This window comes from Strix aluco, chromosome 3, assembly GCF_031877795.1.
Source record: "Strix aluco isolate bStrAlu1 chromosome 3, bStrAlu1.hap1, whole genome shotgun sequence".
Classification (NCBI taxonomy): domain Eukaryota; kingdom Metazoa; phylum Chordata; class Aves; order Strigiformes; family Strigidae; genus Strix; species Strix aluco.
In genome coordinates this window covers 14,960,483-14,975,196 of record NC_133933.1, presented here as the reverse complement: position 1 = coordinate 14,975,196, position 14,714 = coordinate 14,960,483, and the positions used below count along the sequence as shown (strand labels likewise).

At 46.2% G+C, this 14,714-nt stretch overlaps 1 protein-coding gene across 3 annotated transcripts in view; it reads left to right on the top strand.

The window, feature by feature from the left end:
- ACSS1 (acyl-CoA synthetase short chain family member 1) overlaps positions 1 to 12,388 on the top strand; it is a 38,449-nt gene extending 26,061 nt beyond the window's left edge. For all 3 annotated transcript variants that reach the window (XM_074817426.1, XM_074817427.1, XM_074817425.1), the window contains 6 exons: positions 880 to 992; positions 1,857 to 1,983; positions 3,662 to 3,789; positions 5,330 to 5,393; positions 5,949 to 6,067; positions 7,862 to 12,388. In XM_074817426.1, the coding sequence (XP_074673527.1) occupies positions 880 to 992; positions 1,857 to 1,983; positions 3,662 to 3,789; positions 5,330 to 5,393; positions 5,949 to 6,067; positions 7,862 to 8,035 (725 nt within the window). In that variant the 3' untranslated portion in view covers positions 8,036 to 12,388. The remainder of the gene's footprint in view (positions 1 to 879; positions 993 to 1,856; positions 1,984 to 3,661; positions 3,790 to 5,329; positions 5,394 to 5,948; positions 6,068 to 7,861) is intronic.
- The last annotated feature ends 2,326 nt before the right edge of the window (positions 12,389 to 14,714 follow it).

Below are 14,714 nucleotides of genomic sequence, written 5' to 3'. Positions count from 1 at the left end.
CCAGGAGATAAATCCCCTGACATGCTTATACTTCTCCTGTAAAATCACTTCTGGGCTAGGAAGTGGGGCTGGTGAGTACTGCTCCCGCCACCAGGCAGCCCTATTAGTGTGAGAAGGACCTGCAAGGGTGTCAGCATGTGTTAGACCTGCCTGTGTTGGTTGGTGGTTGATAGCTGGAGGAGTGGGTTTATCTGTGAACTGACTTAGGGCCAGGTGTAGGGAACAGAGCATGTGGGCTGAATCCATGGGGTCTTCACTGTGTCCGATTGATTTGCCACAGACAGGACTGTGGGAAGGCTGTCGAACACACATGCTGTGGCTGCTGGTGCAAAGCCAGCTGCTCTAGAACCATATACTGCCATCCTCTGAGCCTTTGAAGAGCTAAGCTGGATGCCAGTGATCCTGATGCTCTGGGGCATGGCAAGCTGCTCTTCCCCTGAGGAGGTTGCTTGGCCGCAGTCTGGTTTGTCACTGGTGTACACAGTGAGCAGTGATTTTTGCAGGCGGCACCGAATGAGGCACCATGCAAACAGGGAGTAGGAGTAGCTCTTGATCCGAGCTCACCTGTCTGCAGCTCTGCACTCTCTACCCGCTGCAATGTCCTTTGTAGAGAGAACAGGCCTTGGTGGTGTCATCCTGGCTTGCCAGATGGTTTTTCTATGTTTAAGCCTTCCTTATATTCACAAAGAGCTCTTGGTTTACCAGGTCTGTGCTGCTTTCAGATATCTGTGCTGCTTGGTGTTGCATAATTCCTTCCCATTGGCTTTTTCTTTCAAGGTAGCTTAGCTGTTCTCTTCTTTAACTAAGAAGAGCTGGCATTTGCTTTTGTCCAGGATTGGATGGGCCCCCCACATATTTTGTTTTTCATTATTCTTCCAGAAACTGGTGGCATCTGCATTGCCCCACGGCCTTCAGAGGAGAAAGCTGAGATCGTTCCGGCTATGGCTATGAGACCTTTCTTTGGGATTGTGCCCATGCTGATGGATGAGAATGTGAGTTGAGGCTGTTCTGGTGCCCAGAAGAGAAGATGATGTGTGTTTCTGCCTTAATCACCTTTCTAATGTCAGAGGAACAGGATCTGGAAGGATGTTTTTTCCTCCATTAAAATGGTAGAATAGATGAGCAATTTATGTATTGAGCGTATCTCAAATGTCCATACAGATTGCCAACTGGGCATTGCAAGCTGCCTGCAAATCTCTAGAGGAGTGTTTGCACTTTCAGCACCACTTTTATGGTCTTACACTGCTTCTGATTAAGAGCTGCTGCCTCGATTTATGAGAAGTCAGAAGTCACACAGCTCCTGAGAACCAGGGAGCTGAACAGTTGGAGCAGAACATGCAACATCTAGTGTCATGGCAAGACTGGAGCGGCCAATGGGACTGGTGGGGTTTTCCAAGGGAAATGCAAGGCATGAGGCCCTGAGAAAACTGGTGCTGGCCAGTAAAGCTGTGTGGAGCAATCCCCATCTGCGCTCCAGTGCTCTGTTAAACAGTAAAGCATGTAATCTCCTTCGCGTACAGTTTGGTAAGGGAATGTGCCAGTTAACAAAAGTGGAAGGCAGGGGTTCAGGCATTTCACTGCTAGCCTCATCCCAGGCATCCTTTGGCTGCTTGGCACATTTTTGCTGTCATCTTTGATGGCATTTCCCTCCAGAGAATCACAGGACTCACTTTGCTTTTAGTCTTTTCTGCTGTGCTGCTGTCCTCAAGGGGTGAGGAAGGCAAGATACAGACAGTAGCTTCATGAATGGGCTCATTTTCTCCACCTGTGGCCCTCCACTGGTGATCAATGACACAGAAGCCCTTACTGTTTCTATTTTGTTCACCTGATCATCCTTCCTGTGCTTAAACCTGCAGGGAAAGGTTGTAGAGGGCAACGATGTGTCCGGTGCGCTCTGCATTGCCCAGCCATGGCCTGGCATGGCAAGAACAATCTATGGAGATCAGCAGCGATTTGTTGATGCCTATTTCAAAGCCTACCCAGGTAAGGAAAGTGCCAAGGGAAGGCAGTTTGCACTGCAGTATAAGCACACTGAATATTTTCAGCAGCACTTCGTGATATTTCTGTACCAGCAAGATTTTGGTTACTTGGGGTTGTGTGTCACGTGTTACAAGCATGCACTAATGGCCTTAGTGTTGACCTTTCTATCTGTCAAAAGGGAATGTATTTTCTAGAACATTTTAATGCCCAAATTTTAAAGTCCAAAACCCTTTTCTTTGGGGCCATTTGTGTCTCACTTGGAAATAGGCATATTTGATGGGACAGTACCTCTTGCATCACTGAATCTCACCCCTGCTGTCACATGCTTTGTTACATCCTTCCTTTTTAAAATACGATCAAGTTGTATCTGGCAAGTAATTAGAAGTGGCAGGGAAACATTTTTTGTAGGACATTGGACAAGACCACTGTCTTCGCTCAGGGAGTGAAGGCACTGAAAAGGATTTGTAAGCTACAAGGTAGACAAAAATTAGAGAGACAATCCTGCAAATTGTACAAAACGGGTTCAAAAATAAGAACGGGAAACTGGTAGAAGAAATTGTATGAGCCCATAGTCCCTTATTACTCACTGCATATTTGCATCTGAAATCTTGTTGATATTTAGTTGATAGTCATTTAATTGATTTGAAAGGGCAGGAGGCATGACTGAAAGTCCATAAATTGGCCAATAATGTGTCTTGGCAAGAACCACCTTCAGATTTCACAGTGCTAGCTGCCTGCTGCTGCTCAGAAGTGCCACAGGAACAATTCAGATGTGGACATGGCTTTGATGAAGAGCCAACTTCAAGAGCCAACAGTGATCTTAGTGACACTGAAGTTTTCTGGAACCACTGGGTCTTTTTCAGCTTTCATCAAATGTTTTAGACCCTCCAAACACCATGCTTGTCGTGGGTTGTTTTTTTTTTTCCAGCCAATCTGATAACAGTGTTTCTGCCATGCTCATTCTGGAGAGGGGCTGTTATCTGGGATCTGAATCTTGTTAGTCAAGAGGGAAAATGGCTTTTCATTCGTTCCAGTGTAAGTGATTAAAAAAAATTGGCAGTGTTCCCATGTACAAAATGTAGTAGAACTGCTCCCTTTCGGCTGAACAGTTGTAGTTTTCTGTGAGCGCTGAGGTGTAGCTAGCAGCAGATCTGAATTTGACCAATAGCCTATGGCATGATGGCAAATAGCATTTGAAGTGGTTTTATTTTAGTGCTGTATGGACCAGGCCTGAGCACACAGTTGCTGTGCAGCTGTAGGTGTGTAAAGCCTAGGGAGATCAGAGAGGCCCCCTTGGTTTTGTAAATCCAACAAAGCATCACTGTGTTGTGTTGCTGAACTTGGTTTTACTACAGGGACATCTGCCCCTGATTGCTGCTGATTGCCTGCAATTATTTTGCCCATCTTGGCAGAGATCTGAGCTCCACTGTCTTGATGCTGCTCAGGTGCCTGCTAGGAGCCAGCACAGCCCAGGCACAGCAGATGAAGGTTGGGGATGGCAGGGGTAAGGGGGAAATGGTGTGTGGCAGGTCACGCAGCTGTAAGCTTATAAGGCCCTGCAAGCTGCCTGATCCACCCTACCCTAGTTGCTGTCCTAGAGCATCATCTGTTCTGCATCAGAGCCCAAAGCAATAGGCTGCTACACTTCCTGCTGCTGACCACCCACGTGTCTTTGCTGTAGGTTACTACTTCACAGGGGATGGTGCTTACAGGACCAAGAAAGGCTATTACCAGATAACGGGGCGCATGGATGATGTCATTAACATCAGTGGACACAGACTGGGGACAGCAGAGATAGAAGATGCAATGGTAAGTTCCAAGCAGTTCCAAGGTTGACAGGGCATACCTTTGGGTCAGGGCGGCCCTTTCAAAGAAGTTTTATGAATTTAAACAAGCACAGGGTCTCTTGCCTTCAAACCCCTGCCCCTGCATACACACAGCTTGATGCATAATGAATAGCAAATATGCAAAAGGAAACAGATCCCTTATTAAGGAGACAACAAATGGGCAAGTGAGAGAGGAGTCACACTGTGGGCAGTCCCTGCAGTTGAACTGTCAGAGCTGTTTCCTCTCAGTGACATTGTGCTGTTGCAGTTGCCATTTTGGATGCCAGTCGAGTCTCCGTAAGGAATTGTCTCTCCTGTTTGTTCCTTCCCTTGTGCTAACACCTAAGCCCTCCTTCAAATCTGTGGTTCTTGATCATCCAAATGAGCTGAGTATGCCTGAGAATTCAGCAGTGTTAAATATGAAGCAACCTTGATTCATGTCAGCTGCACAGCTAGCCTGTCATTTTGAGAGAAAATAATACTAGCTCAGGGAATTGAAAACAAAACCTCCTCAGAGCATTTATCTTCAAAGCTTGACCTGAATATTTCTATAACTGGGCCTTGCCTGAAAATGGCACTTAAATGTAATATTTGATAAACCTGAGCCGTGTTTGGATGGCATACAGGATCCTACTTTCTCCTCTGTGAGTACTCCTTTTGTCTGTGTGGATTTCTGATTGTAGATATAGGATCCAGTTCCTCTTCCACTCTATGTATGCATGTGTATATGCAAATATATTTATATGCTTAGATTGCTCTGTGATGTTTTCTTTCATATTTTAATCTAATTTAAGATAGCATAATCCAGTCTTTGGTGTGGGATTCAGATATGTGATTTCTTCCGGTCTGTACACCCAAATTGTCGTCTTACTGCAGAAGAATGTTAAATCAAACTCTGAAGTGTGACAGAATAAACCACTGTTGTGTAGCATAACAATAAAAATATGCATTTGGCAAAACAACCCTTCCCCTCTTCTGGGAAAATGAAGAAGCCTGATTCTTTCTGCCTTCTGGTCTGCTTTGGGCACTTATAAATGCCAGTCTAATGTGGACTGTGATGTTGGCAGCTTCACTTTTGTTCTGCTGGCAACAGTTCCCTGTGGCACAGAGCAATGCAGGACTGATTTTGTTTGTGATTTAGTCATGGCCAGTCACCACTGGGGACCATAGCCATGTACACACGAGAGCACAGACAAAGAAAGAGAAAGGAGGTTTCCAGCTGGTGCAAATTCACCTGGGTGTGCAGCTGGGCTTAGCAGTGTATGTAAGAGTACTTATTTGTGTGTTTAAAAGCAGGGCCAATTCAGTGTGTAAATGCTACTCCTAGAGACATGGCCATGGCCACCAGCCGAGCATGCGGTAGGAAGGTGGCATCCAGCTTTCCTCTTGCACTTTCAGCAGGATCTACCAAGGGGAGGGTGAGATATGGCAAGGTGTTTTGTTCCTAGAGCAACTGGCACAAACTCTGCAGGGCTTGAAGCAGTTGTTAGGCTCTGTGTGTTTTTGTTTCATTTCTTGTGAAGGCCGATCACCCCGAGGTGCCTGAGACAGCTGTGATTGGGTATCCGCACAAGATCAAAGGAGAAGGTATGTGAAAAGCAGTGTCCTGACATGACACCTGCATACACTTTTGTTAATTTCTAACCTGGGCTGCATGTTAGGAGGTGCCGAGGGAATGGGAGGGCAGTTATCCTTACGTTGACTGCTGTTGTAGCCCCAAGAGGCAAAGACAGCCATGAAAATAACTGTGTGTTCCTAAGCTGCATGCAGATATTAGTCCCTCAACTGTTTTCTGTGTGGCAGAGCTTCCTTTAAAAGGATTGTGCTCAGACATGTCCTTCGAACAGAATGGGAATAGCTGATTTGCGTTGGTCAGGTTTTGATCCCAATGACACTTTGGTAATTTATGTTGAGTTGTCACTGAGATCAGTCTGGTCCATAGATTTCAAGACAAGGCTGGGCCATTATTTGAAGGCTGGAGTCTGACTCCCTTTTGTGAACAGGATCAACGGTTTTCTTGGCAGTCCCTAGATTGCGCATAGGAATGATTTGAAACCTGCCTTGGCATTCGAATGAGCATCCCAGGTCTTGCCAGCCAGGATCTAATATGAGTTATGTGGCTTCTGCACATTTGTCTTCCAGGTGCCTTTGCTTTCATAGTACTAAAGGAGCAGACAGCTCATATAGACCGTGTCAAAGAAGAGCTCAAAACCATAGTGGCTTCCAAGATAGCAAAATATGCTGTGCCTGACCACATTCTGGTAAGTGGGAGACTGTAACTGGTACCAGGAGTGGGAATGGTCACACTGAGCAAGTGTCACCTTTCTACCTGTAGTGCTGACTGTTGTCCCTTTCTGACAGGACAAAGAAACAGAAAAACAGAACTAGCTGGAGGGATCCCTAGGTCAGGGAGGGAAGGTACAGTGGTCTGCATGTGCTCCTTCACCATGTCTGAGGATCAACAGTGACCCAGAGGGTGGCTGGGATATTACAGCTGTTCCAGCCTGCGGAACAGCTTCTCGGTGGGACTGTTACAGAGCATGTTTTAGAGCCACCCTGAGGCTGCTCCATTTGGACCAAGTGCCGAACAACCCTCTAAATAGGATGCACAGAGAGTGTTAAGAGCACCATGCTTGGTGAGAGCTCTCGCGGAGGTGAACCCTGGGCCCACCCTGTGCCTCAAAATGTGCTTGATGTCCCTGTCACCGTGTAGCAGCATTACTGCTCCACACAGCTCTGGCCCTCAGCTAATCCCTTGCTGAAGCAATGTAGTACTGCTCTCTATGACCCTGTGCAATGGATCAGATAAAACCCCACCAAATAGAGAAATACCACAATCTTCAGTGTCACTGAGAGGCAGAGTGACACTTTCCACTGCCCACCTATTTTGCATTGATAGTTAGCATCAACCCCACATTTCAAAGCACTGGCTGTTTGTTGCATAACTGACAGCTGTTCAGCCTGACCCTGGGAGCACTGATGAACTCCAGGCTCTGTTTCAAGCCTCCTTGCTTTTCAGCAGCTCCCTTTGTGTCTTTGGGGAGAGTGCACAAAGCTGCCCCCCAAGACCCACCTGCATCCATGCTTGGAGGCAGTGACCAGACCACTTCTTTGAGGGGCTCTGGTTTAGCCACATGCTTGGAAGGTGGACACCAAGACACAGGTTACAGAATACTAGAGGAGCAGGGAGAAAGGGTGGCTCATTCAACTTGGAACAGCCCAGGACATCCTCAGTGGATTAGAGCAGCTTCCAGAACTTGCAGGTTTGCAAAGAAACACCTCTGTTTCCCTGTGTTTGGGGGTAGTCCTGCGGAGAAGTCCGACAACTGTTTCCTTGCATGCTTTGGAGTTTTGTAACCTACTGACCTGATCATGTAGCAAAATGTGAGACCTGCTAGTATCTCTGTTCAGGGCCTGAGAACTCTTTACCAGGCTCAAGTTTATGCTAAAGCCTTTGAATCTGCTGCTAAGTCCTTTGCAGAAAGCGTAGCCAAGACATTTTTCTTCTGGTTATGAAGGAAGGTGTGTAGGCTGACAGATATGATCAGGCAAAGAGAAACATCAGCAGATAGCAGTTATCCCTTGAGTAGGAGATCCTGTAGCTGGCGTGCAGTATTGTGCGCTTTATATTCCTTCCCTGTAAAGGGGAATATGTCTGTTCTGGTAATGTGTTGAGATCTGTGTCATCATCAGTGCCTAGGTTTTTGAGTGTAACTAGCTTTCTAGTTCAATAATTAACAGCTTATTCAGGACCTGATTCTCCAAAGAGCTGTGTGTCCTGCAGCACCCAGCCTGGACATACAGAACAATGAGTAAGTGGGGAACAAAGTCCACTTAAATAAGAATAAAATTTATAGCACAAGGAACTGATGTTAGTGATGCTCCTTCCCTTGGACATAAACTAGTGTGCTCAGTGGTCTAGTATGTTCCAGGAGCCTCAAAGAAGCTGTGGCCATGAGATGGTGTACCAGGCTTAGGACAGTTAAGCCAAATTTCCTTGTGGTTTCCAGCAGGACCCAGGTTCCATTATAGGTGTGTCTTTCCCTTCTCTGCAGGTGGTAAAACGTCTTCCTAAAACTCGATCAGGGAAGATCATGAGAAGGCTGCTGAGGAAAGTAGTCACTGAACAATCAAGTAACATGGGAGATGTCACCACACTTGATGATCCAAGTGTTGTCAAGGAGATTCTGGATGCTTACCAGAAGTACAAGGAGAAAAGTTCCTTATAACAGGCAGCTCTGGAATCTCTCTCCTCTGGAAACGTGGGAAGTCTCAGATAACCAGGCAGACAACATAATTCTCTCTTGGTGTTTTTTTAAAGACTGTGTTCCCTTCTAGGGGGACAAGATTTTCCACTCGACAATGTATTTTGAGATGCACAGAGCTAGGCGCAATCTGCAGTTTTGCAGTCAGTGAGCTCCCTTTCATTGCTTTTAGGGCTGTTGTAGAGCAGCCGTCGGTGGTTTTCATTAGCTATGATGAAACTTAATACTAGCTGAAGCGAGATTTAGATGTTAATGTTTTCTTATTTTAATGTTACTGTACAGGGAAATGTTTTTATACAATACTTTTGCTGGTTTAAAAGAAGCCCTGGAAGGTACTTCAATTTTTTCTTCGGTTTGGATATCTGAGTATTTCACTGCAACTGTGGTGCCTTTTCAGCAATGCTGGGTAGAATACCCAGTAGATGTTTCACATGTGTTATTAGGGAAATGAGAAGGATATGGCTACTCTGGTAATTCTTTCTTGTGTTTACCCAGTTGTTCTAATACCTCCTTTGGCTTTCCTCCTAAGGATTTGTTCCTTCCACTGTATGTCCTGGGACTTGCCAGAGATGGTGAGCCTGTGTCCCTTCATGTCCCACCTAGGCAACCCAGTGCTGGCACTTCCAGCTGCAAAACTGAGCCATAGAGCCTACTGATGGACTTCTTACATGTCCTCAGTGCATTGCCAGTTGTGTAGGAGGGGTCTGGTCCCACAGGCTTTTATTCTGCCTTGAGAGACTGAGATCACCAACTGAGCTTTTAACGTAACTGTCCTCTTCCTCACTGGTGATGACAACTGGATCAATGTTGTCCATTGTGGTTCACTTCTGCATATTAGGAGTGGTGGTCTCCAACTGGTAGATTTTTGTTGCCAGTTGGTGATTTGTGTAGGTGTCTTGGTTTCTTGAAGTTGCTATGAAAAGGGATGATGTGTGCTTGCTGTCTGTCAGAGAAGCATTGGGAAACAAAATCCAGAAGTGCTCAAGAGGTCTGCAGCTGACAGATGTGCTGGAGGGTTTGTTATGACTTGCCGGGCTGTGTGACTTCTGACCAAGGAGTGCTTATTTTAGCCCACTCCCAAATGGCCTGTAATCTTGTTTGCTCCAACAAAGACAGGCACCCAGTTTGGAGGTAGGTTGTTTCTCCCTTCAGAAGTTATGACTTAACACTTATCGTTTCAAGTTGGGCCCTACCACGTCTGCCCCTTCTGTGTGCTGCTGTGCTGATTTTCCAAAGAGTTAAGTGCCAGGTGGGTACCCGCAAATTGCACAATCCACAAAGAAGGACGAAGTGCCTCTTAGATGCCTTCTGGAAAGCGACAATAGCATTCCAGACCAGCAACCTCAGAATATCAGGGAACAAGAGCCTTTCTCTTTCATATGCTTTCAAAATTGCAACTAATATATTCAGTGTTTTATTTGTGGGCTTACTTTATCATGAATACATTTTGATTGAAATACTCCTTGTATTTGGGCTGTTCAGAAGAATTTGCTACTAGGTCTCCTGTCCTCTACTATGCCACTGAAGGTCATGGAAAGGCCTGTAGGTGCCAAATGCCTTTGAGACTTCTGCCACTGCTAAATTTGGTTTCAGTTGACTGAGGTGTTCAGAGTGGTTGGAGGGGCCACAGAGCATGCCAGGAAAGCATGGTAGAAGACTCCTCCCCTCTACCTGGGTGCAAAGACTCAAGGCATAAACTAGAGTGGCGTGCACAGTGCTGATCCTGGGAGTGTGTGCCACAAGGGCTCGGGTAGAGCTGCTCCATCTTAACCTGCCTAAGCTGAGTGACTGCTAACCACCATTCCACAGCTGTAGCTGGGGTCACTCCATCAAGCCTTGCAGTCCTCCCTCTGTCTTTCTCAGATGACAGTCTGCTTAGTTTCACAGAGCTATATATTTTGGCCTGTCAAACCCCTGAGTAATTGGCAGAATTGCCAAATTTTGCCCTAGTTGTACAGGGGTGACTTACTGATGAATTTAACTGGAGCAGCACTGCCTTTTCCAGTGGGACTGTGCACTGGAAAGACAATCTCTCCACCTAACTGGAGGCAGGAAAGTCAGGAAGGAAATGGCTAGATGATCCTGTAGGACTGGGAGAGGAGCGGTGAGTTTTTTGGCTAGCAGAGATTCTGGTACCAAATGGGGAAGCAGGCTGCTTGCAGTATGATTTGTTCTCAAATGCTAGCTGTATTTGCTGTTTTGTTTTTTTTAAAAAAAATATTTTAAATGTCTCTAGGGACTGGGTAGTAGGGAATTAGGGAATATCATGGGAAATGTTGATGAAATGAAATTTCATCTCTATGAAAAATGAAAATTCAACTCTAGGGAATATCATGCTTTGTTAAAATTTCCATCCTTTCTGACTGCAATCCATTTTTGCTTAAGGTAAGTAGACACCCTATGGACTTTGGGAAGTTGAAGATCAGAAAATTAGATAGAGTTCATAGGGTGCTAATATTTTAGGAGACAGCTAGTACATATATCCTTTATTGTAATTGCAAAAAACCCCCCAAACTTCCTTAAGTGATTTTCAAGTGAGAAGGAGCCAGGAGTTAATGCTTTTTACAGGAAAAGTAGACTGCCTTGTTTAAACAAGTTGTCTCCACACAATCTGAAATACAGTGTGGAGGAAGAAAAATTACTTTTGAACAAGATTACACACTTTCTTTTTAGTCAGGAAAGCATTTCCTCTATTATGGTTATAGGATTTCCTTGTCCTGTTAACCTGAAATTTCCATGCTAAGGTGTGACCCAGTGGTCACAGACACATGGTGTAATTCATCTGAAGTGTCTCACGAAGACTAGCTATGTGAGGAGCAGTGCACTTTGGTACATCGAGACATTCATCATACAATTCCTCTGCTCAGGGAAAATGGGAGATAGGGTGTGTTCCCTCACCTGTATCCCTGTTGGCTCTACTTGGATGGGCTTAGGACCACGGCTTCAGGGAGGTTACAGACTAATCAGGTAGCTGCAGCACCCCAGTAAATTCACAGCCATGCCAGCCATGGTGTGGACACACTGTAATTACAAACAAACCTCATACTGTGAACTTCTGAAGCCTTATGAGCACCTTTGCTAAAATGACGTCACCAGCATATGCAAGCTTAGAGTGCCACATGCCTGCCATCTGGTACCACAATGGCAGCTCTCTTCCTTGTGCATTTCCACAGCTGAGCCGTGGTCCCTGGGATGTCCATCCGCTCAGAGGGCCCCACAGGGTTTTCAAAGAGAGCACGTGGTGCTGTTGTGCTTCCCATGTGGTTTTCTGCACTGGACACAGCTCCTGCTGGGCAGCCTCAGCCCCCACCTCATCTGGTAAAACTGCACTTCTGCAAGTATACCAGCATTAGCTCTTGGAGCTAAACCCTGTGCTCAGTTCATCTAATAGCACCCTGAGGCTGGCAGAAACAACTAGGCAGGCCTTGGAACTGGTACTTCTTAGAAAAAGGAGAATATTGTGCTTCAATGGGTAGGCTTCTCATAGAAAGCTTTGCCAAACATAAAATTTTCCAGACAGAGAAGTCTCCCTTTCTTCTTTTTCCCCATGATCTCTGTTAACTGCAGCGGTTGCATCTTCAGTGGAAGCCTGAGTCGAGCTTTGCATTTTCGTTATTCCCTGGATGTCATGAACATCAGCACTGGTGTGTGGTGACAGTGCTTTCTGCTTCACAGGCAGTAGTCTCACCCCACCCGAGGCTTGTGGTTCAGGAAGGGGTTCAGTCTGCAAAACCGGCACCGATGTCCTCAGTTCTTGAAATGCTGGGAAGGAAGTAGCTTGCAAAAGACCATGGGCCTCCAATCTCAAGAGCTGATCTTCACTACTCAGTGTAGGAGGTGATGATAAATGGAATACTTTACAGTGAGATCGTGGGACAAACAGGGGTAATTGCTTCCTTCAGAAAAGCAGAACCTTTGAATTCTTCTAAACCTTTGTGTGTCCATGACTAATGTGTGGGTTATTTGCCAGACTGCCTTTGTAGCTTCATTAAGAGATCCAGAGTCAATTCTACCTGTTGCAGTTTTTTTGCAGAGGGCAAATGTGCTTGCTTTTTTTTTCCCCACTTGCTTTTGCCGGTGAGACCCAATCATGGTGCCCTTTCCCCCACTGCAGACATAGACCATGATTTTCTTAATTTTAGAAAGGGAAATTCTGTCTTCCTAGAGATGAAGTGTGTGTTGTACAGTCTAATGGTAAGCCTTTAATTTCATTCTGTTTTCTTATAATCATGCTTTAAATACATTTATTGTCCTTGACTAAAACCAGTTTCTTCAATGATCTCTGTATTCATATTTTCATTAAAGGAAATAACTTTCTCTGTGTGATAGGCTGGCTTTGCATCCTAAGTGTCTGGCCCTCCATCCCCTAAAGGTTCTGGGACTTCTTCAGTTCTTTGGACCTGTTTCTGCCTGTCCTGATTATCTTAGTCTACCAGCACAGACCAAACAAAGGCAAAGGAGTTCGAAATCAGGACGAGTCATCTTGTGGTCCAAATTGCTGTTTTGCTTTGTTACTTTTCTCTAAACAGTAGCTTACAGGACATGAATTACCACTAGAAAACTGCCACTTCAAAACAAGTCAAAAAGTTGAAGAACTAGCATTTGCATGTCAGTAAGCTGCACATCTTGTGTAAATCCCAAGGTCCCACTGCTCTACAGTTACTCATGCATGATGCTAACCAAGAACAATTAGTAGGAACAATTAATTACTGTTAGTTAATGTGGATGGTTCAGCTACTAATCTTGTCTTGTGCACAACAAGTAGAAAAGGAGTGAAAACAAGATGTGTGTGGCAACATGAGAGACAGCATTGTGTGGAAAGTGTACAGCTGTCCCAGAGCTGAGCAGATGAGAAGTTTGTTCCCAGGTGCCATGGATTGTTTGTCAGTGCCAGGAATACATCCTCTGCAGGGCACCTTGCCCATTATGAAGTGAGGAAGACTGTGTTTCGCCCTCTGTGTACCACATGGATAATACTGTAGTTGTAATGCAGGAACAGACACTGAACCTCCTCATTAGCCACTTCTGTTACCTCCAGCAGCTGCTTCTGGAAAGCTTCCAATGCCACTCCTAGCTCTTGCAACCCTCAGGCAAGTGTGTCTGACAAGTCATGGAAAGGGCTAGACAGAAAGGCAGGTGCCCATCTCCTCACTTTATCTTTTGCTACTGCAGCTGCTCTGATCTATTTACTGAGAATTTATTGCTAAAATGGAGACTGTTCTCCAGCCTGACACAGTTATATTCTGGGGCTGTCTCTGTGGCCAGTTAAAGCCACAGAAACTGGTAAGTTTCTGTTTTTAAACTAAGCAGGAACAGATGATTCTTCTTCAGCTTGAAAACAGACAATTCTGGACAGGGAATTGTCTTCTGGCTGAGTCTAGAGACACAGCATCTTGTTCATGGCAGTGAGTCTAGCCCTGCTTTGTCATGGATAGAAGGATTTGAGGACATAACCACCTTCTGGGGTAGCAATGGTCATGGCTATGCAAAATTACCAGCCTACAAACATTGGTAATTAATGATCTGACACAGCAGCTTTTTCACTCTTGCTTCTATTCCTCTCTAGCTGGTGTGTATCTGCCTGGACTCCCTGCATCCGCAGTGACAAAGCTTACTTTAGCATTTTGGTCTGTTAAAGCTGGGAGAGTGGAAACCCAGTGCTTTTTAGTGCTCATCCTGCACCTGGCACGCAGAAGACTCAAATTTCTTTTTCTACCTCCTGGACCTTGGGGATGCCATTTTACTCCTCTGCACCTCCAGGAACAACAGTAGCTTCATGGCAGAGTTGGAAAGAGATGTTTTGGAGCACTACTCACAAGGTCCAGAGGTGAGATGGTTGTTCAGGAAAGCAGGTGTCTTTAGGGAACAGTGCTGCTAAGCTCTCATGCAGCTGCTGGGCTTGTTGCCTGAATTCAACCTGAACAGAGAGAAAAGCCCCCCTGTGCCGCTGCCGCCCTCCTTTCCTTGCCACAGCACCTCTCAGTGGAAAACCCACACGTTTTGTTATTTGGCATGATGTCAAATAGCCTTTCCCATTCCTTGGCATTGCGCAGCTGGAGCAACCCCCAGCTCCAGCCCTTGCCTGTTGAGCTGCACTTGCTGAATGTTCTTATTTTTCAGTGTTGACATGGCGGAGGGTCTGATTTTGGCACTAGCAGCCAGGGTCCTGCCTACGTAATGCTGTTGCTTCTGAGCAAGGCAAAGAAGCCAGAAAAAAATCTCAGTAGTGTGTTACCCAAAAGACCAAGAGAGGAGCAAAGGTGATGTTCTGGGAGCCCACGGGCTGACAAAGACGGGGGCGGTGTCACCACTCGCATCTGGGTTAAGTTATCCCCTGGGCGCACAAGTTGTTGAGGGAGACAGGCAGCTCCGCCAGCTCACACCCCCATAGCCGGCTCCGGGAGCCACCAAGGGATTTGCCTCCGCGTCCCAGAGCCCTTCACGGCGGCCTCCCCGTCCCACGGGAGATCATTTTCCCCGCCTCTCCGGGGAAAATCATCCTCTTCCTCCCTCGCGGTTTCCTGGCGCCATCTTGCGGGCATGGGCGCGCCGTGCCCAGGTCGCGCCCGTCGGACGGACGGTTGCAGCACTGGCCCTGCCCCGGAGAGCCCCAGGCAGCCCGGGAGGCAGCAGTGGAGCTCGC